Here is a 25,723-nt window from a genome sequence, read left to right on the forward strand (position 1 = left end):
TGTTTTTTTCCCTTTTAAATATTTAATTTTTATTACAGGAAAAACTTGTTCAATCGATTGAAAACTATTTTGAAAACATTTTCTAGCGAATGAATTAATTTTTTTTTGTCACAATGAAAGTTTCTGTTTTTATTTGCAAAACTTGTGGGAAAACATTTTCGTAAATTTAATATTTATTTTGAGCTCAATGCCAAAAGCAAAACAGCAATCAAACCATAACCGTTTTGCGATACATTCATCGGCATATTTTTTGAAATCAACTATGAAATATGTTATTATTGTTAGAGATGATTTTCAAAAAATGTTGAAACAAAAAAGCTTATTAATTTCAAGCAGGTCAGCAATCAGCAATGACAAGAAATATTCGTTCGAAGGATTCCAGGATTACATAACAAAAACAATAAGTAACGCTATTTTTTGAACTCTGCTTTTTTTTTTATTCTAGGATTAGATAGTCAGAATCTAGCACCAGGCTTTACGTACATTCAATTACACAAATCAACTGCTTATCAAACGATTGCTTCTCAAAATCCACACTTTTCTCAATAGAACTAGAATAGAGCATAGATGTTTCTGCTTAGAGGCAAGATTTTAAACCAAAGATTGCAGGACAGAAGATTAGTGTAGAAAGATACACAGAACATAACACTACAACAATTAAACAGAAAAACCAAAACAAACAAATCTGAACACCCTCTGTTTCTCTGAAGTTAATACGGAAAAGATGTCGTCGTCGTCGTCATGGTCCTGCTGCACGGAAGTGCCGGACACAACCGCGGACACACTTCGGACGAGCCTCATGCCATCCACAACTCCAGCCAAACATCAAGAAAGTGAAGTCAATACCCGCCAGCACTAATTCGGGGCCCATCCCTCTTCTTTCTTTCTTTCTCTCTCTCTCTCTTTCTTCCCTTTTTTTTCAATCGCGCGCGCTCCCTCTACCGGGATTTGTTCCGCGTTTCGCGTTTTTCCGCTTTTCAGTCTCTGTTTACTACTTCCCCACAGAGGACGACGACGAGGACGGTCCGACGTTCAAGGACAAGGCGGTCGAGTTCGGGATGCGGATGATCGACATCTTCTGCGTGTGGGACTGCTGCTGGGTGTGGCTCAAGTTCCAGGAGTGGGTGTCCTTTATCGTGTTCGACCCGTTCGTCGAGCTGTTCATCACGCTCTGCATCGTGGTCAACACGCTGTTCATGGCGCTCGACCACCACGACATGAACCCGGACATGGAGCGGGCGCTCAAGAGCGGTAACTACGTGAGTATCGAGTCGGTTCGAGTCGGTCCTGCGAGGAGAGCTTCATGGCGACCTTTGTCTTCTTTCGTTTCGCAGTTCTTCACGGCGACGTTCGCGATCGAAGCGACGATGAAGCTGATCGCGATGAGCCCCAAGTGGTACTTCCAGGAGGGTTGGAACATTTTCGATTTCATCATCGTGGCCCTTTCGCTGCTCGAGCTCGGTCTGGAGGGCGTTCAGGGATTGTCAGTATTACGTTCATTCCGTTTGGTAAGTACTACCGGACAACCGTCAGACCCCCTTTGTGTTGTGTTTTGAGTGTTTTTCAGCCGGAAGTGATGATCCTGAGCCGTGTTTCAGCGCTGGGCGATGCTGAATGGGGTTCCCCCGATCTCTGTCAATAACCTTCGTTTCCCTTTTCCCCTTACTCGTGAAGCTGAGAGTGTTCAAGCTAGCCAAGTCGTGGCCCACGTTGAATCTGCTGATCTCGATCATGGGTCGCACGGTGGGCGCTCTCGGTAATCTGACCTTCGTCCTGTGTATCATCATCTTCATCTTTGCCGTCATGGGAATGCAACTGTTTGGCAAGAACTACACAGGTAGCGTCCTTGCCCAGCGGCAGCGATCATTTTAGCATTCTCTCGAGCGGCCGATTTCTCCTCTCTTTCTCTTACTCTCTTCGCTTAACATTTTGATTCGCCTGAATGCCTGAATGATCCGGAAGCGGAACTTAGCCAGCGATCGACGCCACTAGCCGCCAAAACCACCAGCAAGCTTTATTACCTCTACTCGCTTCTAGGGAACGCCGTGGACCTTGTTGTATGAAAGGATGACCCCTTAGCGGATTAGAACTTAGATTTTTAGACTAACCAAAACTGTTGTACAAATTTTAACAAACCAAAAAAAAACACCAACCTTTCATTCAGAGCGTACACCCTGGAATGAGATCAATTTTTATCGAAAATGCTTCTTTTCTTTTTCTCTTTCTCTCTTTTTACTCCTTCGAAATACTACCTCTCTTTATCTTGATCACCACACATTCACAAACCACACAACCACCCACAAACACAAATATCAACTCAAACCCCAAAAAAATCAGCTTCGAGTGTTCAAGCTAGCAAAGTCGTGGCCAACGCTGAACTTACTCATTTCCATCATGGGCCGAACGATGGGCGCGTTAGGTAATCTGACGTTTGTGCTCTGCATTATCATCTTCATCTTTGCCGTGATGGGGATGCAGCTGTTCGGCAAGAACTACATCGGTAAGTAGGCGGGGGTGGGTGGTGGTTGACGCGTCCCGGCGGCAGCCCGCTGTCTGTTCAGACGGGTCTTCTTCGTGACGTTACTGAGAAGGGATCTCGATTGAAATTTTGCTATCCAAGTAGCCTGACCTTGCTGTTGAACTTCATTTAAATGAATACATTAGGACAAAAAAAAAACATGACAAAATTTCCCAGAGTTACGAACGTGAAACCTTGTTTGTTTGTCCATTATTATTCATTCCTGAAAATATTTTTTCGGAGGGTTAAGAAAATTTGTCCTAATTTTTTTTTCCAATAATATTTCAAAAACGTCAACTATTCAATATTACGCCTTATTATTTTATTTGGCTGTAAAATGATTGTAAATTTTCTTGTAGATATCGATAACAAAAGCATTTTTAGAAAATAAAAAAAGAACAAAACTACGTATATTCGATAAAATACTCAAATTTTGCGTTTTGGCAATTTGGATACTAATTGTTTATAGATTTCTCATAGGTATCCAAAGTAATAGATTTTTTTAATATTCACAAAGCTACGTATTTTGGAAAGAATTCTGAAATTAGAAAAAAAATGCAATATTCTAATCAAATTATTGAGAATTCCTTATAGATTTCATAAAACAACATATTTTTTGGAAATAATACTCAAATTTGATGGGGTCCATCATGAGTATCAAATGATTAAAAAATTTCCAAAGCTTTCAATTGAAAAAGCAGTTTTTTTAATACACAAAACCTTTACCAACCTTAAAAAAATTAAAACTTGAAATTCGAGTCCAAGCATATATTATTTCGGAAAAAATAGTATTGGAAAAATATACAAGAAAAATGTTCAGTCAACCAATACCTATATGACAATAACTGATTTTTTTTCCCGAAAATACTTAGGTTTGTCAAATTTTGAGCTGTTCTGAAAATGCTATTGCTATCGAATTCTTGGACAAATTCCAGATCATCAAATAACTATATTTAGAAAAAACATAAAATTGAAAAAAAAATTTAAAAAATGCGATTTTTTAAATTCAAAAAATCATTCTATCAAATCCATGAAAAACTTCCGTTTTATTGATTCTCTTATTTCAAAATTATAAAGTTTGAGTAATTTTTCGAAAAATTGCAGCTTTCAAAAAAATTGGTTATTTTTCCAAATCGGAATGCTTCAATTAAAGAAAAAATAAATTAATTGTATTAAAGTATTCTGATAACATGTTTTAATTGAAACAGCCATATTAAGCTCAAGAAATAATGCATAAAAAACATACAATCCGTATTTGATATTAAAAAAACTTTTTATCAGTTTTGGGACTTCTATTTTGACTTGCTGAAATTAGTTTCAAACTTTTCCTAAACATATTTCCAATTTGACGGGAAAGTTTGATTTGCAGGTGCAAGAATTTTTTTTTTTAGTTTTGGCATCAAAATTTTAAATCAATGGAACAAATTCATTATTTTTTTTAAAGGGCTCATACATTTTATTGACTACTTTGCTCATCTTATTTAAAAATTTTGAAATTTTTTTCATGCGATATTTTTGTTAACCACCCAATATGAATATGCTTGAAAGCGCATTGCATCATGGTTTCAACTTCTGAAAAATCTGGAATATATGGAATAAGACCGAATTTAGGAATGCCCAATTTTGAAAAATTCACCAGATCTTGTCCCGGTACACAGTAAAAAATAGTGTAAATTTGAAAGGTGTAATTTTGGAAGGTTGAACATTACCTCTTTTATGATGTAATTTTACCTCAATTTAGACTGAAAAAGTGACATTACACAAGAAATGTGTTAAAATTACACATATTTTCTGACATAAAAGATGTACCTCTTTTCAGATGTAATATTACCATGATTTTTTTGCTGTGTATGGTTTGGAAAAATTGGGAGTTAACAAAATTCCCATTGTTCAAAAATAATTCAAAATTTGAAATTAATTTAACGCGTAACTCTGGATTGAAATTATTGAATATAAGAAAAAAAGAAATAGTTTATAAAAAATACAAAGATCAACAGACAAAATCACGCTACTTGGACAACGTAAAACACAATTACCAAAAACATGATGCAAGCTTTCAATGTTAACAAAAACCGTTTAAAAAAACTTCCTCAAACAAACAAACAAACACCACAAATTTCCGACTTCGGTCAAAACTGTAAAAATCAAAAAAATATGTTTATTGAAAGCAAGTGCTCGTTTAGATAATTCTAGTTTTTAGAAGAAAACAAAAACCCAATTTGACACTATTAGAGTGCGATAGAACCGAATTGGAAGTTTAGATCCATCTCGTAGATGTTATGATTTACGTTTACAATATTTTGTTTGGATATGAGGAAAGTTAGATAAAACAAAATGATTGGCAGACGCTGCATTATAGAGTGTCACTCGAATCCCTTTTCCACACTAGTGAACTTAGAATAAAGGTAGAGTATGTAAATATCTGCTTCGAAGCGCCAACAAAAAAATAAGCAACGCTAAGCTAATCAAATCCGACAGATGCATCGAAAATTACAAGAAGAGTACAATGTTAGGTGTAAACATAACAAAAAAAAGTTATCAAACATTCTTGTATGCTTCGTTGCACTGACCAATACAATCGGTAACCAACAAAGCTCAATTAAAGATCGCGTTGCTTCAAATATTAAATCCAACTAATTATCCGGAGCGCAAGCAATTTTCTACCTTTAAAATACTAGTATCGATTATAATCAGCATTTATAGCAAACTAATCGCTTACTAGAGCCTCATTCACACTGGCTTCCAATTTCGACTAGTAAAATAACCAAAATAGCTTAGACAACCTAATAGCCACAACTAATGCCACAAAGCAATGTCCATACTAAGTTGTTTCATTCTTTCGCCGCAAACAGACAACGTGGACCGCTTCCCGGACAAGGACCTGCCACGGTGGAACTTCACCGACTTCATGCACTCATTCATGATTGTGTTCCGGGTGCTGTGCGGCGAGTGGATCGAATCCATGTGGGACTGCATGCTGGTGGGCGACGTGTCCTGCATTCCGTTCTTCTTGGCCACCGTAGTGATAGGAAATTTTGTCGTGAGTATTCCAGCGTGAAGTCTTAGCGATTGATCTAGTGTGCGCGCTAGAGCTGTCAAAACATCGCCAACAGCATGCAAGAAAAGGTGGGAACGAAAAACTTTAAGGTCACATTTGTACCTTTGATGTAAACAAACAGTTCATACCGATCATTCTAGTAAATATTTCTTTAAGGTTGCGTTCTTTAAAAAAAAATCAGATGAAGGTCCACACCTAAAGGTGCAATTGTCTTGGTTGTTGTTTTGACAGCTCCTCACAGCGATTGGAATCTCGCATGCGAGCCTACCCCCCACTGACACCGATCTTCTCTTCCCTCCCGAAACCAGGTTCTTAACCTTTTCTTAGCCTTGCTTTTGTCCAACTTTGGTTCCTCGAGTTTGTCGGCGCCCACAGCCGACAACGAAACGAACAAGATCGCCGAGGCGTTCAACCGGATATCGCGCTTCTCCAACTGGATCAAGGCGAACATCGCGGCCGCGCTCAAGTTCGTGAAAAACAAGTTAACAAGCCAGATTGCGTCCGTGCAGCCCGCAGGTGAGCAGCACAACCATCTCAGTTGGATATGGAGCGAAGGTTATTATCCACTTGCGTTTTTCTAAACTAAAAAAACAAATAAAGTCCCCCACCCCATGAAAACCCCTTCCTTTTTGGTATTACACCTTGCTAGATCCCGATCCCTTCCTCTGGTACATCATTTGTGACCCCCTCCCCCCGTTTGTGTGTAACATATGTTTGTATCCACCCCTCAAACTAGAGAGATTCCTGTGTCCTGGAACACCCCTAAGTTGTACTCGTTTCTCTGGTAGTTGATCGTCAGTCAGTCAGTGTCCGTTGATCCTTGTTTTGCTGTACAGAGTTTTCCTTATTTTTTTTATTTTTTTTAGAGAAATTACAATTTTGTTAGAAAAGAATTACATAAGAACTAGGTTTTGTTTTGTTTACTCAACCCGTTGTTTTTTTTTAATAACTATAACATGAAGATTCATGGAAGGAAATTGAAATGTTTCGGAAATATTGAAGCTAAGAATGCAAAAAAAAAATCAGAGAGTTGAAGTTATGCTGGAAGTGAATGGAATCCACATCACTAACAAAATAAGCTCAAATAAGTGAAAAAACGTTTTTAATGAAGGCTAAACACGTCATGATTCGAATTCCCGGACGCTTCGAAACCCGGACACCTCATCTTGTTTTATCAATTCTTTGGATATAAGTTCGCATTATGAAGGTCAAAACTGTGTCATTTGATGAATTCTAACATCAACTTTCATTCAAAGTTTGTTTGAACGCTGTAGTTAATGTCAAAACAATTAAATAAAATAAAATTATAAGATTACCAAAAATGTGAAACATTTCACCTGAAATATTTCATAGGCGTCCGAAGCACCGGGAAGGCAAAGCCGAAATTCATGGTTTTGATTTCCTTAAATTCTAACAATTCTAAAAATCGAGTATCCGGAATTCTAAGCAAAAGTGTCCGGATTTCGAATCAGTCATTTTAATTTAAAAAATCTGATAAAAAATTGTTAGAAAAGACATATTTTGCATGCATTCTCTTAAAACTGACTGTTAATACTACATCCTGATGATATTTCTTCATTTCCAACTTATTATATGATTTTTTGTCAGCTATAACGAAAATTATATGCTACTAAGCGTCCGGATTTCGAATCATGACGTTATTAGGCTGGTAAAAACATATAACAAATAAAATTTCAAATTTCAAGCCTTAATTTCGAAACAAAAAAGTATAGCAAAATGCATAATACATCATTACAATTATGCTTCTTTTTAAAAATTGGTAATTACCAATGATTCATAAAAATAAACTTTTACATAATTTACCGGTTTGGGTCTCAAAATTTGTAAAAATATAAATAAAAAAAATCCTAAATTTTTTTTTGCCTCCGGGTTTTTGAGGAAACTTTTGGAGATTTTTTGGATTGACATACTGTTAAATCCAAAACTATGAAAAAAATAAAAAAAATTCTAGCTTACTTTTACAAAAGTTTCTAAATAAATAGGAAATCCATGGCACATTGGTCGTTTTGAAAAAGTTATCAAAAATCATTCAAAATAATTCAAAAATATCGATTTTAAGAATACATTTCAAAGATTTTAAATGTTTTTAGACTCTAATTTTTACATCAAAGACATTTTTTTTTCAAATGCTCAGTGGGTTTTGAAAGACGCTAAATTTTTTAAAATTTTTAAATGTTTTTGGTGTATAATACTCAAATTTCTACAAAATACCGTATTTTACCTAGTATACTTAGTTTCCAATATATGCCGCAAAATTTTGTTAACATTTTAAATACATTAAGTTTATCATACTTTTTTGCAGAAAACTTATTTTTTCAATACTAAAATTTTCATGGTAAACACTAAAATTCTAAATCAAAATTAAAAATATACAGCAATTTCCCACGAAAACACCATGATTCGAAAAAAAAGTTCATCGATCGGGCTCAAATTTTTTTGTTTGGACATTAGGGTGACATACGCCATGTTAGGGTGATCCAAAAAATGACAATTTTCGTAATTTTTTGCAAAAACCAGCTGTCTTAGACGCAAAAGAAAGGGTATAAGTTTGGCTATTTGAGAAAAATAGTAAGAAGTTCCAAAAATCTAGCTTAACATTTGAAAAGGTCGTTTGAAAACTTAAAATGCTGTTGGACCAAAGAGCCTATGTCTGAAAATATTTTTATCGGATTCTTCGGAAAATTTCACATAACATATCAAAAAATGGTGAAGTTATGTTTTCGATACTCTGAGATACGATTTTATAAAATTAAAAACTAGGTTTTTCGAAAACGGAAAAAATGTCTTTTTTGCACTAAAACTGTGATAACTTGAACATTAACCTAAACATGTTAGGGTAACAAAATTTTTGTAATTGAAATACGCAATTTTACGCCGTTTGAAATCCAATTGCAAATTACGCCAATTTAGGTATTTAACAAATGTTTGGTGAAAATTTCAAAATTCAATTCTTAAATCTCTTAGCATGTAAGAAATTACACAAAATTCTGCGTCGTTTGACATCCACTTGACAAATTTGGAAAATTTTAGTTTTCACAAAATTGTTTTTTTTTTTTTGAAAATTTTAGTGTTTTTTGTGCTCTGGCGTAGTGCAAATTTACTAAAAATTTCGCAACTTGACGCAAATTATGAAAATTTTAGTATTTAAAAAACAAAGCATTTGGATAAGAAAAAGTACATACCTTTAAACCTAAAATATGTTTCTATACACAGCCTATAAAGTCTGAAAGGATTTTGTTGAAAAATGTTATTAACGGTCAAACAAGTATCGGCGATAACCTTATCGTTAAACATTCTTACTTCTACCAATAATTAACAGAATTTGGTATGTCCATGTTTGATTTTTCTCCAAATGTCAATGTGATAGAATTTGCCTGACAGTTGAAAGTGGGAAATTAATTTTTATCTGTTTATAGTGGGTCTCGTGGCGCAGGGGTAGCGGCTTCGGCTGCCGATCCCGATGATGCTATGAGACGCGGGTTCGATTCCCGCCTTATCCACTGAGCTTCTATCGGATGGTGAAGTAAAACGTCGGTCCCGGTTTCTCCTGTCTCGTCAGAGGCGCTGGAGCAGAAATCCCACGTTAGAGGAAGGCCATGCCCCGGGGGGCGTAGTGCCAAAAGTTTCGTTTTTCTGTTTATAGTTGATTTCACAAGTTTTTCTATTTGAATAACTGAGTCTCAAAATCAATTTAGTTTTCGGAAAAAAATCAATTAACAAGAATTTAAAAAATGATAACAAAGGTTTTTTGAATCTGCGAATTTTATTGAATTTTGCCCAAAACATTTAGGTAACAATGAAGAAATTCAAAGTTAAACAATTTCCATACATTCCACATTATTGATAAAAAATAATAAACTTTCAAAAAATTCCAAAAAAATCACAATTTAGCTAAAAATCATAAAAAATGCCTATTGTTACCCCAGTACAGAAACATGGTAATATTGCATCTGGGAATGAGAACATCTCACATGTTACAAAAAACAGTAATTTTGTTGAGTAACCACCTTTTCAGTGTATTGTTACTTCTTCAAGCAAAATTGAAGGAATTTCAAGCATAACTGAGTAAATATTAAAACATTTAAAAGATTCCTTGCTTCGTCCCACACAATACAAAAAAGTTCAATTTTGGAAGGTTGAATAATGTTTACTTCTTTTTCGATGTAATTTTATCTCAATTTTTGTGAACAAAATTACATTATGTAATTTTTGACAGTTTTAAAGGTAATATCACATTTTTTTCAGACGCATAATTTTTCAACATTTCCTGATGTAATACTCCCGAATTTTTACTGTGTAATAAAAACATTTTTCGTATTACCAGCTCGCAATTGTATGGTAAATGGTACTGCATTTTCCACTTTTCCACTGTACTTTTGATACAATTCAAGATTCCTTCCTACAACAAGCTTTTTTTCATCAAACAAAAAGTCATACTCATTTCAATGTTCCCAACCCTTCGGAAATCAGTCACACATTGAAAACCTAACAGTAACTAAACTGTAAACACAAGATTAAAGTCACACCATTTCCATTTGTTTTCATAGTTTTATTTTTTCTTTCGATACCAAAAATCTCAAATCCCCTTTTAACAAAAAATGTGTCAAGCTAAGAAAACCAGTGGATTTTACCCTTCGAAGCCCAGTTTCAAATGTATAAGCGTTTGTTTCGTTCTGTTCAAGTCGATTTCGTTCGTCCTAAGTTTTGTTTGTAGTTTTTTTTTCTGCCACTCTCTCTCTGTCTCACTTAACCTACTTTCCTACTCTGTAACTATCCATTTCCGACTTCTTTGAAAGGTTTATTGATTTTCTTGAAATATTTGTTGAATTACTATGCGCCTCCATTAAATTGTTGTTGCGATTTATATCAAATGGAGACACATGGTTCCTTAGGTTGTTGTAAACTACAATTCTAACAAATACAACTAAATCAAAACTGTTCATAAGCTTATCGATAAACTTTTCAAAGCTTCAAAACTAAAAATCAGCATTAATATACGAGATTTCGATCTCAGTAGTAGACGTCTTACAATTGGTGTTAGAAAGCTTTTGGTTTTATTTTGATAATTTGTTTTCCAAACACTTCTACCAAAAAAACATCCTTACGAATCTATCAAACTACGTTTCCACTCTTACCTCAAGACTGTATCTAAACCTTTTTTGTTAGATTTTTTTATGATTTATTTGTAGAAATAGGTAGTTTAACTTAGTCACACTAGACAAAACAATGTGCGAACATGCAAACATGCTATGGCAATCCACAAACTTAGCTAAAAATAATTATGTTTTAATGCAAAAGTTGTAAATTTACAATTTACATATGTTTCATGTAATTTTATCAGAAATTTAAAGATGTAAGTTTCAGCTCACTGATGTAAATGAACTCATTTTGCGAGACATTTTGCACTTTACTTCGAAAACTCTGTAAACTTACCAAAAATTACATCCTATTGTGTGTAATTCACGTTTCCAATTTTACATGTTCCATATTTACTTGTCCTGTAAAAATTGAAGGCGTTATGGTTTTCACCGTAAAACAATCTTATACAAAATTCAGAAATTCAAGTATTTTCGCACATTGTTGAACAAAAGGCCCCGTCTTCCAAAGAAGTGCAACACAAATATGTGACAACTTTGGCAGACGGTATCCCCTTACTAATCCCTAGGTTCTCAGCCTTCCCAAACGTCGCAGTGTCATTTTCGAGACTTCTCCTCCAGAGGTTTCCAAAATGACGCCTTAACATACCAAGTAAAGCCTGCTCGTAAGAAAAGAGTTCCCAGATTACCGGACCTTCCCCTAACTCTCCCACCCAAACGACACCAAGCTGAACAAAAACAAAAACAAAATACAATAATATCTCCTTTGTTGTAGAGTTGTGTATAACATATGAGTGTTGCGTGTGTCTGTTTTTTGTATTATTACGTTAATCCGTGTGTAATTTTACGTCGAGTTCTGTCAAAAGTCGAGCGATCCTCGAAAGATCCCCGTCGAATTGTTGATGTTTAACACTTAGATATTGGTTGGTGTTTGCCTTAAATGTGTACATAAGTAGTGACCTCTACTGAATACTACCTACCCAACTACTACTACTACTTCTACCAAACCCCCCGCTAAATCCTGCATTGTGTAATCTACTTTGTGTAACCTCTACCGTGGTTTCTCGTAAAATCAATGTTGACGTGTGTGTGTTCTTCCGTTTCCGTTGGTAATGTTATTTGATGAACAACAACAACAACAACCCAAAATCACCACCCGATGTGATACACAATTCCGAACAAGTTGATACTGAACTCGTTACCTTCCTTCCATTTTTCTTCTTTCTTGGCTATCGTCTTTTTTCTTCCCACAAAAAAATAAAATAAAATAAAACATAAACATTCAAAATTTGGCAACACCTTGGTGGGCAAAATCAAAATTTCGAAACAAAAATCCAAAACAAAAAAATATACCGCACATGGGAAAACACGATAGGCAAAGGGGTATGTCCATGTATATCTGCAGAGCATGGTGAAAATGAGCTGGAATTAACTCCAGATGACATCCTGGCCGACGGGCTGCTGAAAAAGGGCGTCAAGGAGCACAACCAGCTGGAGGTGGCGATCGGCGACGGGATGGAGTTTACGATACACGGCGACCTCAAGAACAAGGGCAAGAAGAACAAGCAGCTGATGAACAATTCCAAGGTAAGTGTGTGGCCAGGGGTTGAGAGCAATTTTGAATTTTCACTTCACAAACGTCATTCAATGCATCAAAACGAACATTATCTAGATATAATCATGGCTTTGAAATTTATTTTTATGATTAATGTGTTATATCTTTAAAACATGAAAATCAATTTCAAAAACCACTTTGAACAGGTTTAGAGACACCCAAAACGAGGCAATACTATTTGTTGTGCAGGGACATTTTTGTGTTCTCTAGAACTAAACAGACTACTAAAAAATATCACAAAACCAAGTATTTTCCAAAAAAAAAAACAAAAAAAAATAATTTTGAAAAACATATGTGTTTTATGTGTCATGTATGATTTACTTATGAGCAGTTCTCTAGGATTTCGGTCATTCGATTTTTTTTGTATTTTTTAATCCGACTGAAACTTTTTTGGTGCCTTCGGTATGCCCAAAGAAGCCATTTTGCATCATTAGTTTGTCCATATAATTTTCCATACAAATTCGGCAGCTGTCCATACAAAAATGATGTATGAAAATTCAAAAATCTGTATCTTTTGAAGGAATTTTTTGATCGATTTGGTGTCTTCGGCAAAGTTGTAGGTATGGATACGGACTACACTGGAAAAAAATAATACACGGTAAAAAAAAATTGGTGATTTTTTTATTTAACTTTTTATCACTAAAACTTGATTTACAAAAAAACACTATTTTTAATTTTTTTTATTTTTTGATATGTTTTAGAAGGCATAAAATGCCAACTTTTCAGAAATTTCCAGGTTGTGCAAAAAATCACTGACCGAGTTATGAATTTTTTAATCAATACTGATTTTTTCAAAAAATCGAAATTTTGGTCGTAAAAATTTTTCAACTTCATTTTTCGATGTAAAATCAAATTTGCAATCAAAAAGTACTTTACTGAAATTTTGATAAAGTGCACCGTTTTCAAGTTATAGCCATATTTAAGTGACTTTTTTGAAAATAGTCGCAGTTTTTCATTTTTTTAAATTAGTGCACATGTTTGCCCAGTTTTGAAAAAAATATTTTTGAAAAGCTGAGAAAATTCTCTATATTTTGCTTATTTGGACTTTGTTGATACGACCTTTAGTTGCTGAGATATTGCAATGCAAAGGTTTAAAAACAGGAAAATTGATGTTTTCTAAGTTTCACCCAAACAACCCACCATTTTCTATCGTCAATATCTCAGCAACTAATGGTCCGATTTTCAATGTTAATATATGAAACATTTGTGAAATTTTCCGATCTCTTCGAAAAAAATATTTTTGGAATTTTCAAATCAAGACTAACATTTCACAAAGGCCAAACATTCAATATTACGCCCTTTTAAAATGTTAGTCTTGATTTGAAAATTCCAAAAATATTTTTTTCGAAAAGATCGGAAAATTTCACAATTGTTTCATATATTAACATTGAAAATCGGACCATTAGTTGCTGAGATATTGACGATAGAAAATGGTGGGTTGTTTGGGTGAAACTTAGAAAACATCAATTTTCCTGTTTTTAAACCTTTGCATTGCAATATCTCAGCAACTAAAGGTCGTATCAACATAGTCCGAATAAGCAAAATATAGAGAATTTTCTCAGCTTTTCAAAAATATTTTTTTCAAAACTGGGCAAACATGTGCACTAATTTAAAAAAATGAAAAACTGCGACTATTTTCAAAAAAGTCACTTAAATATGGCTATAACTTGAAAACGGTGCACTTTATCAAAATTTTAGTAAAGTACTTTTTGATTGCAAATTTGATTTTACATCGAAAAATGAAGTTGAAAAATTTTTACGACCAAAATTTCGATTTTTTGAAAAAATCAGTATTGATTAAAAAATTCATAACTCGGTCAGTGATTTTTTGCACAACCTGGAAATTTCTGAAAAGTTGGCATTTTATGTCTTCTAAAACATATCAAAAAATAAAAAAAATTAAAAATAGTGTTTTTTTGTAAATCAAGTTTTAGTGATAAAAAGTTAAATAAAAAAATCACCAAATTTTTTTTTACCGTGTATTATTTTTTCCAGTGTAGTCCGTATCCATACCTACAACTTTGCCGAAGACACCAAATCGATCAAAAAATTCCTTCAAAAGATACAGATTTTTGAATTTTCATACATCATTTTTGTATGGACAGCTGCCGAATTTGTATGGAAAATTATATGGACAAACTAATGATGCAAAATGGCTTCTTTGGGCATACCGAAGGCACCAAAAAAGTTTCAGCCGGATTAAAAAATACAAAAATTAAAATTGAAGAAAAAAGACCGATTTCGTAGAGAATTGCTCTTATTCTTTTCGATAGTAATAGCAATTTTTTGAAAATACTTAAAATTTCACAAAAAAAAACAAAGTTTTTTTTTAACTCGATATTTTTCTAAATATTTTTTAATACTTATTTTTTTTACAGTGCTGCGTATTTAAGAAAAAAATATTTTTCTGGGTATCAAAATATTTAGGATATTTCAGAGATTTTTTTGAAAATATCAAAACTGCGTACCTTTGTAAAATATATACTCAAATTTTAAGTTACAATACATGGTTTCAAATGAAACGAATTTCTCAAAGATTCCAATAGTAAAATAGATTACTTAAGTTTTATTTGAAAAGGTCCTTGAACATAAAGAATCCTTATGGGTCATTTTCAAAAACAAGAAATGGTTTTCAAACACTCAAGCCTTTTACAATACTAGATATTTTCGGAAATAAAAACTCAGTTCCAACAAATCTACCTATCTAAAAAAAAATCTTTAATTTGGTGATTTTGCCACCTGGGTATAAAATAATCGAAATTTTTCATAGATTACTAAAAAATAGGTTTTTCGAGAATAAAAATATGAATTTTTGAAAATATGTATAAGAATTTGCCAATCATGCCAATCCAAAAACACTATAATTTGTTTCAGTTCAGACCATTTATCATAAAGTTATAGGCTAAGTCTCACGTATAACCCAAATTCCATTAGCAGGGTCTGCTAGAAAATCGGTATTTTCAGAGATTTTTTACATATTTCTAAATTTGTCTAACCTTGCCATAAAGTGCTTGAGTTCTATTTTTGTCTATTGATAACGTCATGATTCGAAATCCTTGACGCTTCGAAACCCGGACACCTCATTTTGTTGTACCAATTATTTGGATATAAGTTCGCATTATGAATGTCAAATCTGTGTTATTTAATGAATTCTAACATCAACTTTCATTTAAAGTTTGTTTGGGCACAGTAGTTGAGGCCAAAACAATACAATTAAATAAAATTATAATTTTACCAAAAATGTGAAACATTTCACTAAAATATTTCATAGGCATCTGAAGCACCGGGAAGGCAAAGCAAAAATTTATGGTTTTGATTTCCTTAAATTCTAACAATTTTTTATACAAAATACCGATTGTTTTGATGATAACAAGTTATTTGAGACCTAAAGAATGCCATACAATAACATTTCAGTCCAAATTTGTGCGATTCATAAGCAAAATCGAATGTCCGGAATTCGAATCAGTCATTTTAATTTAAAAAATCTTATGAAAAATTGTTAGAAAAGACATATTTTGCATGCATTTTCTTAAAACTAACTGTTTATACTACATCCTGACGATGTTTCTACAATTTCAACTTATTACATGATTTTTTGCCAGCTATAACAAAAATTATATGCTACTAAGTGTCCGGATTTCGAATCATGACGTTATTTTGAAGAAAAAAAAATAATAAAGGAACAAAAACAAAAAAACAACATTAAAGTTCATTAATTAATTAGTACCCTTTTCTTTTTTGAAAACATTATTGGTAATTTTTAATATATTTTTGTCTACATTCATTATTTTATATTTTATGAATGTTTGTTGACAGGACTTTCGAGAGATTTCGATTAAATTTTAAAAATAAAACCAGATATTAAAAATTTAGCAGATTTTTCTTCGAAAGTTTTCATTTATTGAGCAATTCTCTGAGATTTCGGTCATTCGATTTTTTTTGTATTTTTTAATCCGGCTGAAACTTTTTCGGTGCCTTCGGTATGCCCAAAGAAGCCATTTTGCATCATTAGTTTGTCCATAAAATTTTCCATACAAGTTTGGCAGCTGTCCATACAAAAATGATATGTGAAAATTCAAAAATCTGTATCTTTTGAAGGAATTTTTTGATCGATTTGGTGTCTTCGGCAAAGTTGTAGGTATGGATATGGACTACACTGAAAAAAAATGATACACGGTAAAAAAAAAATTGGTGATTTTTAATTTAACTTTTTGTCACTAAAACTTGATTTGCAAAAAAACACTATTTTTATTTATTTTTTGATATCTTTTAGAGGACATAACATGCCAACTTTTCAGAAATTTCCAGAATGGGCAAAAAATCTTTGACCGAGTTATGATTTTTTGAATCAATACAGTTTTTTTCAAAAAAACATGAATTTTCCTGTTTTTTAACGTTTGCATGGCAATATCTCAGCAACTATGGGTCGTATCAACAAAGTTCAATAAAGCAAAATATAGAGAATTTTCTCAGCTTTTCAAAAAAATTTTAAGGGTGGGCAAACATGGGCACTTATTTTAAAAAATGAAAAACTGCGACTATTTTCAAAAAAGTTACCTAAAATGGTTATAACTTGAAAACGGTACAGTTTATCAAAAATTCACTAAAGTTCTTTTTGATTGCAAATTCGATTTTACATCGAAAAATGAAGTTGAAAAATTTTTGCGACCAATATTTCGATTTTCGGGCGATTTCTATAAAAACTCTTGCAAAATAAATTGTTTTAAATGTGAAAATCAGCAATCTAGATAACCTGCCAAACATACGAGAATTTCAATCAATTTTTTTTGCTGGTCCTTAAATTTTTGAAATCATTTTTTCAGAAAGACAGGACGATATTTTTTTAAATATTCTTACTGTACTGTACTGTTTCAGTACGATTTTTAATATTTTATATAATATAATTAAAACTTTTTATGATTATTCTAATTTTGTCAAAAATTTGAATATTTATTCAACAAAGTAAATTTTCATTTTTGAGAGTCTCTTGTAAAGAACATTTGGCCTCTTTGGGTGTTTCATTCAACTTACCATTATTTCCTCAAAAACAATCCATCGATGTACAGTGACGATTCGCTAGACCAAACTAAACATTGAAATCCAATTAGTTATCAATCTCGTTATTCATTAGTGTGACGACAAAAAAAAATGGCTTATTTTCCAATAACTTTACCCAATTGCTTAGGCAAATCTACATATCTGTACCAAGTATGAGCGAAATCAAATGATACGCTGTTAATTGTAGAAGTCTGTGAAAAATAATATTTATCTCTCGGATTAGTTTTCAAAAAGACGTTAGAGACTACTTACAAAAAAAACAATTTCAAAAAATGCTTGAGATTGTTCATCTACAAACAAATGAAGTGTTGTTTCAGTTTGAAGAAAAGGGAAAATTAATGCCGGAGGTCACGGTGGCTCCTACGGCTTTTTGAAAACTCATCCGAGATCTATCCAAAAACATCTTTTTTCGTCCTCAGACATTTTGTTTTAAATTTCATCAACTTCAACAACTTATCAATTCTGTTCATATAAAAAGTATTTTTCCCCAAATTTTTAATTTTTTTTCTTGTCACCCTATTGATCATTAAATTCAACGCGGATTACAGATACCCTCTCTGTACCATCGACTCATATTCATCATACCATCACATCAAACAAAACAAATCTCCACAAGTTTATGACACGTGTTGTTAATTCTCGCATCATTTGTTCTATGTTGTTGTTATATCTTGATGAATTAGGTGATAGGCAATTCTATTAGTAATCATCAAGATAATAAGTTAGAGCACGAACTGAATCATAGGGGCATGTCCTTACAGGACGATGATACTGCCAGTATAAAGTCCTATGGCAGTCACAAGAATCGCCCCTTCAAGGACGAAAGCCACAAGGGCAGTGCCGAAACGCTGGAGGGCGAAGAAAAGCGCGACGCCAGCAAGGAGGACCTAGGAATTGACGAAGGTAACTTCCGAAAAGTTTCGGTGACGCCGTGATCTAAAATTTTTTTTCTCTGACTTTCCAGAACTCGACGACGAGTGCGAGGGTGAGGAGGGTCCTCTGGACGGGGAAATGATCATCCACGCGGAAGAGGACGAGGTGATCGAGGACGCGCCGGCCGACTGCTTCCCGGACAACTGCTACAAGCGGTTCCCGGCGCTGGCCGGCGACGACGACGCGCCGTTCTGGCAGGGCTGGGGCAACCTGCGGCTCAAGACGTTCCAGCTGATCGAGAACAAGTACTTCGAGACGGCCGTCATCACGATGATCCTGCTGAGTAGTTTGGCCCTGGTGAGTCTAAGTGTTAGTTGTGATCTACAGGATTTAAAGTCACTCTGTCCCCTTTTTTAGGCCCTCGAGGATGTGCACCTGCCGCACCGACCAATCTTGCAGGACGTCCTGTACTACATGGACAGGATATTCACGGTGATCTTTTTTTTAGAGATGTTGATCAAGTGGTTGGCGCTCGGCTTCCGGGTGTACTTTACGAACGCCTGGTGCTGGCTCGATTTCATCATTGTGATGGTAAGTGTGCGAGTTCTTGAACTGAATGTCAAATGAAGGTCCTGTTTCCCCTAACCTCCCAATCACTAAACACCCCCTCCAAATCGCCAGAAAAAAACAACTCTCATTGCGATCAGCGCACAGAAAATGAAGAAAACAAAAACACAAAGAAACCAAACACTCTCTCTATCCTTTCACCCTCTGATCGTTCATGCAATCGTCCATTTTCACAAAGGTGTACTTAAAAAAAATCAAGAAATAAAAAAAACTTCTGCGTAAAGACCCTTAGAGCAAGCGTAGAAAAAAACACAGTTGCTCGAAAATGTTACATGAAACTGTTTGAGCTTCCCTTGGCAAACGGAATAAGTTGAAAAAGTTTATTTTTCAAAGATTGAAAAAAGAAAACTGATTTGTGTTAGCTTTCGGTTTTAATCAATTTAGTTATTTTACCTTTACCATTAAAAAAATACATTTTTTTATTCAATTTGTTTAACAAATTCATTTTACTATACCAAATTTATTTTCTTTACCCAAATCATAGAAAATTTATTCAAATAACAAAATCAGCGATGGTACTACTTTACAGTTCATAGTCAATTGAGAAATTTTCCAGATTCCAAAATACATTTTGCATTATTAATTTATTCGTAAAAAAATGCAGATAGTCATTAAAAATACCGACAAAATGAAAAAAAAAGTTGAATGTTGGAATGTTGAAAATTGGTAACCTACCAGGGATGGAATAATCGCAAAAAAAATCAATTTTGCTGGCGAACTTACTTCACCCGCGAAAGAGAGAGGAGGCAAATCACGCAAAAGAAAATCGCTCCCGAAATTCTCCCAGAAAATCAATCTGCGGATGATTTTTTGTGAGTTTCCTTGTCAGCACCACTTAAAAATATTTTTTTCACTTTGTTTACACATAGCCCATCTACAAAATGTGACAGGTAATTTTTCGACGCGTGACGTTACACTTGCAAATGTAGTAGTGAAAAAGATGTTCCGCCGGATAATCAAAATGATGATTTCTTTAGATTTCTTTTACCGATCTTTCGTGCGCGAGAGAGGAGAGCCATGCTCCCTTCGGATTTTTTCTCTTGATGAACGTCCAATGATTTTCTTTTGATGATGATTATTCAATCGCTGTAACCTACAATAATTATATTTTTGACACAAAATCTTTCACCGTTCTCAGATTAAATTGCAAATTTTGTTTTACGATGGGTTTTTTAAATTGGATTTTAAAACTTCTAAAATTTAAAAAATCTGTTTTGGGAATTGTAACTTAAAAAAAGATTAGAAAAAATGATTTAAAATATCAATTTCATATCACCAGCCCGCAATTTTTTTAAAGGAATTTAGTATGCAGGACAGCTTCTTTGAGAAGAAAAGTGCATTGAAAAAATCTCCAAAAGAGAGAAAAAAATATTTGCGAGACCGTAGAGAATAACTGAGTTTTAATAAAATATATATTTCAAGAAAGGCGAAATCGATAAGCGATGGTCTCTCAATGGATCTCACTTTTAATTTCGTTAGATCTATTGTTCTGGTTCTGTTTATAAATATTAGTTCTCTACGGAAATTGACAGCACTTTTAGCAAAGTATATCGAATTTATGAGGTAAGGCAGATCTTTCAGCTATTAAATTGAACATAGCAAGTAAAACGTATTTTATATGCACATATTCAGAGAAGTTTAAATAGTACCATTTACCGGAAAACTTTCATCGGATTTTTTGCTATTAATTTAATTGAAAAACGTTTTTGAATTAAAATACATTTTAACAATCAGCATTCCACGACAAACAGTAAGTCTCAAAATCAAAAGTTTTCGTTATTTAAATATGCAACTTTTGGTACCCAAAAAAGTATAGGTCATCGCTGAAATTTTAAAGTTATCGCAGTTTTAGCGGAAAATATCGATTTTTATCCGTTGTTGTCATTTTCCCGTTTTACCCAGTTTTTATGTTAGTAAAATCATATCTCTGAAACGTGTTAATGGATATTTTTGGATATATTTTGTAAAATACTACAAGGAACCAAAGAAGAATATTAGAAGAGAACTTGAAATCGGCAAATGAAATTTTCATAGGACCTCTTCAAATATTCAGCTAGTTTTATTAAAACTTCAACAATTTTTTCCTTCAAAACTCATCCAATAACACTTCTTTTGAAATGTGCTCCAAAATTGGTTCAGCCGTTCCGGAGATATGATTTTTTGAAAAATGTGGTTTTTGCGAAAATCGACGAAAAACACATTTTTTCGGACCACCCTATTTCAGATAGAACCACTCTAATCGCCAAGCAAAAAAAAAATACGGGTCCAATTATTTGAGCCAAAGAACCCCCACTCGAAATTTAAGCCAAATCGGAGTACTTTTGATTTGGAGACTACATAAATACTATCCATTCATACACCTACACCTCAGCAAAAACATACAAACTCCTAACTACCCTTAACCCAACCCACCTCCCCATCTATTTACCCCCAAACAAAAAACCTCCCCAAACCACCCCCCCCCCCTCAAAACTATCCCTCATCCCAACCTCACCCCACACATCACCAATAACCCATCATCATCCATATTTACTTCCCATAAACATATCAATACACAACTATCTCACCAATCACCAACTAACACACTAATCCAATAACCACACCCTATCTTACCATAAACTACCCTCCCACTTACACAATAAAATATCCCCCTCTATCATTAAAAACCCCATCCTAACAATAAATACACCCCCCACCAAAATAAACCAATTTTTCCCCCATCACAAATCAAAAACAACACCCCCACCCCCAACCAAACCCACCCCCCCAAACCCACCCCCCAAAATAACCACCCCCACCACCCCCCCCCCATATCCATATCTCTCTCCCAACCCATCCCCCCAAACCTTCCCCTTTTAATATTCTCACACTACCAACCCCATAACGCTCACTTTTACTTCTTCCTCTTCCCAACCTCTAATCTCACTCATCTACCCCATCCTCTCTCATCTTCCCCACCCTATCCTATCACACTCATTTCTGTCCATCTCTACCTACCCCTATACTTCCCTCTCCTCACCACACCCCCCCCCCCCCCCCCCTCCTCTCTAAATATCACCCCCACACAATCACCAATACACTCAAAACACCTACTATAACAACAACAACAACCCCTAATATACCACTACTACTACAACACCCACAACACTACTAAAACTACCTACTTACTATCCCCCACCTAAAATACACCACTCCCCTATAAAATCTAACAAAAAAATTCAATATAAACTAAAACAAAATATATCATTCACGCAAATCACAGCTGGAGTGCTACTTATCTATCTGTTTGCTAAGAATGTTTTGTTTTTATTTCCATTTAAAGTGTAAAACAATTTGTTTTTGTGTGCGAATACCTGAGGAGAGTGTAACCTACCGCTAATCTTTAAAAATAAGTAGCCTCCAAGTGCGCTCGAAGGATCTCGAAGCTCTCTCCTCAAAAAATGTCAACAACAAACGCATCACGCACACTCTCTTCTCATATGATTGACAAGCAAGGATAGTAAACGACTAGCAGTGAGTCGCTCTCGCGAGCGTTGCGCTCACTCTCTTTGCTTTGTTCTGTCAAGTGAAGAGATGAAAGATTTACTCGTTAGCTGAGAGCGTGATTGTTTTGTATTAATATTTTTTAACAAAAATAAGCTCTTTTCGTATGAATATCTGTTCTGTGGTAATGTGTGCGGGTGTGCAAAATACGCAAAATGTGCTAGACAAATGACAGGTTTAAAAAAATAACTCCGCTAGCTGAGCTTTAAACAAACAGGTGTCAAAAAGTTCCATGTGTTTGCTCCCTTTTAATTGTTTCTTTCTGATTGTTTTAAGTATTTACCGGTTCTGTTTTCTGTAAATAATAGCCAAAAGTCCCGCGTGTCTTCTAAAGTGTCACTGTTCGTGAAGATCGTTGTTTGGAACCGTCCGAATTGGCACAGTTTCACCACAAATCACAACCACACACTCACGGTTTTCAACCAGTGTCTTCGCAAACGAGCAGTCTTTCCATGGTCACGTAGCACCTTCTCTTCATATAGAAACCTCCTCTCCCTCGGTAGCATGACGCTCTACTATTGTACAGACAAACGCTCTTTCTCTTTAAGGTAAAAGTCGACAATTAAGCAAAAGTGACCAATTTTGAGAAATCCTCATAAAAGTTTTTGAAAATATTATAAGTTTCTATTCAACTGATTTACTAAATGTTATCTGTTGTACAATAATTTCTTTGCCAAGTGTTTCAAGCAAATCGTGAGAAAAAAAAACAAAAATCAGACATGATCGACGCTAGGGTCTGCAGCGACAAAAAGCAAAATTTTAGAGACAGAATAACTCATCACTCTCATTACTCTCCGCCTCCGTATCTCATCGAATCGACCAAACTGTCATCGAATCGCTTCTCTTTCACTCTCTTTCTCTCAAACTGAACCACTACTACGACACACACACACAAACATCTGTACACGACATACCTCACTCTCGCACACTCACACACTATCAGCAGGAGAAAAATAAATAAATAAATGCAGAGTGTCATCCCCCTCGATTGATCCCCTCGAAACGCTCCCAAAATGAAACAAAAATGAGACTAGAGAGAAGCAAACCTCAAGTTGAACGCTATCGCTCTTTCTCTCACTCTCACCACCACCTCTCTCTCTCTCTCTCTGTTTCTCTTTATCTCTTTCTCTATGTGTGCGATTTTTTTTTGTCTCTCTATTTCTCAACGAACGCAAAACTACGAAATGAAACGAACAGGTGTCCTTAATCAACTTCGTGGCTTCACTCTGTGGAGCGGGTGGTATTCAAGCATTCAAAACTATGCGAACTCTTAGGGCACTGCGTCCGCTACGTGCCATGTCCCGTATGCAGGGTATGAGGGTACGTAGCTTCCTGCTGGATAATCGATCAACTTAAAAACCAGTCAGCAACCATAAATGTTGAAAAAAGTTCTTTTAAATCTTCACTATTTCTACTTTTGTTTCAATTTTAATAAAAAATTATCAGCCATTCGCATTCGAAACTCGTTCAAAGCAAGCTTCCCATCAATAGCGCGATTCTTCAGTTTTTCTTAGTTTTCTACAAAAAAAAAAAAAACATTCAAAACTTCATTTCGTTCTCCTACTTCTCCCCCCTGTAGTAGTTAGAGTAGTAGCCAATCCGATCAGATTTTAGCCTGCCTCCCCCCATAAACCACCCGCCTTGCCTTACGTACACTAAAAATTTTACATAAAACATTCAACTACAAAAATATAACTAGAATAGAACACACAAACACACACAAGTTACTTGCTTTCAGTTTCTTTTCTTGAACAACACACCTAACACTATCGTTCTTGCCCCTCAAATATTTCAACACCTAAAGGTTACTAAAAAAAAGCTTTTAGATTAGTCGCAAACAAGTTGATTTGTAGAAAAATAGCATGTTTTACAATACAAAAAAAACAACTCAACTCAAACTTACTAGCTTTCTTGAATTAAGCAGCAACATCAATTTCCAATTTCAATCGTGAAAACTTAATTTTTCCGACAGATTTTGAACGCAACTGTTACAAATAGTCCTATAAGACTTGTTTTCCATTAGAGTAAAATCCTATTGCAACTTCGAATTTCTATTAAGAAATTAAAACAAGAGCAATTCTCTACCAAAACCGGAAATGAATTTTATTTGTATTTTTTGATTTGGCTCAAACTTTGTGGGGGCCATCCCTATGACCAAAGAAGCCATTTTGCATCATTAGTTTGTCCATATAAATTTCCATACAAATTTGGCAGCTGTTCATACAAAAATGGTACGTAAATATTCGAAAATCTGTAACTTTTGAAGGAATTTTTTGATCAATTTGGTGTCTTCGGCAAAGTTGTAGGTATTGTTAAGGACTATTTAGAAAAAAATAGGTACACGGAAAAAAAAATTTCCCGATTTTTTTATTAACTTTTTTTTCACAAAAACTCAAATTCCCAAAATACGTATTTTTTGATTTTCGAGATTTTTTGATATGTTTTAGAGGACAAAAATCCGCAACTTTTGAGCTATAGAGAAACATGGTCAAAAAATCTGCCGCCGAGTTATGATTTTTTGAAAAACTGGTGATTTTTGGAAAAAATCGAAATTTCATACATAAAATTTTTTTGACCTCATTTTTTTATGCAAAATTGAATTTGCAATCGAAAATTACTTTACAGATTTTTTGATAAAGGGCCACGTTTTCAAGATATAGCCACCGAAAGTTTGATTTCAGCGAAATATTTGCAGTTTTTCGATTTTTTAAAATAGTGACCATGAGTGACCATCTCTAAAAATATTTTTTTTTGAAAAGTTCAGAAAATTTGCTATAAAATTGTCTAAGAGACATCGAAGATTGTACCTCTGGTTGTTGAGATACAGCGGCTTAAAGAAAAAGAAACACGAAAATTGAGGTTTTCTAAGTCTCACCCAAACAGCCCACAATTTTCTAATGACGATATCTCAGCAATTAATGGTTCAATTTTCAATGTTAATACATGAAACATTCGTGAAATTTTCCGATCTCTTCGAAAAAAATATTTTGAAAATTTTTAAATCAAGACTAACATTTCAAATGGGCATAATATTCAATGTTTGGCCCTTTTAAAATGTTAGTCTTGATTTAATTTTTTTCAAAATATTTTTTTCGAAAAGATCGGAAAATTTCACGAATGTTTCATGTATTAACTTTGAAAATTGAACCATTAGTTGCTGAGATATCGTCATTAGAAAATCGTGGGCTGTTCGGGTGAGACTTAGAAAACTTCAATTTTCGTGTTTCTTTTTCTTTTAGCCGCTGTATCTCAACAACCAGAGGTCCAATCTTCGATGTCTCTTAGACAATTTTATAGCAAATTTTCTGAACTTT

General features: G+C 34.3%; 1 protein-coding gene across 50 annotated transcripts in view; it reads left to right on the plus strand.

Moving 5' to 3' along the window:
- Window positions 1–25,723, plus strand: part of LOC120419138 (sodium channel protein para) — a 230,423-nt gene that overhangs the window by 191,533 nt on the left and 13,167 nt on the right. For 4 of the 50 annotated variants that reach the window (XM_052707397.1, XM_052707398.1, XM_052707395.1 and 1 more), the window contains 10 exons: window positions 982–1,259; window positions 1,335–1,508; window positions 2,338–2,500; window positions 5,371–5,558; window positions 5,885–6,131; window positions 12,069–12,280; window positions 18,050–18,269; window positions 18,331–18,596; window positions 18,657–18,830; window positions 23,607–23,729. In XM_052707397.1, the coding sequence (XP_052563357.1) occupies window positions 982–1,259; window positions 1,335–1,508; window positions 2,338–2,500; window positions 5,371–5,558; window positions 5,885–6,131; window positions 12,069–12,280; window positions 18,050–18,269; window positions 18,331–18,596; window positions 18,657–18,830; window positions 23,607–23,729 (2,045 nt within the window). Of the gene's footprint in view, window positions 1–981; window positions 1,260–1,334; window positions 1,509–1,674; window positions 1,838–2,337; window positions 2,501–5,370; window positions 5,559–5,884; window positions 6,132–12,068; window positions 12,281–18,049; window positions 18,270–18,330; window positions 18,597–18,656; window positions 18,831–23,606; window positions 23,730–25,723 lie in introns of all 50 variants that reach the window. The other 46 variants (XM_052707411.1, XM_052707446.1, XM_052707435.1 and 43 more) reach the window with 28 other exon arrangements.

This window comes from Culex pipiens, chromosome 2 (assembly GCF_016801865.2).
Source record: "Culex pipiens pallens isolate TS chromosome 2, TS_CPP_V2, whole genome shotgun sequence".
In the NCBI taxonomy this organism is placed as follows: domain Eukaryota; kingdom Metazoa; phylum Arthropoda; class Insecta; order Diptera; family Culicidae; genus Culex; species Culex pipiens.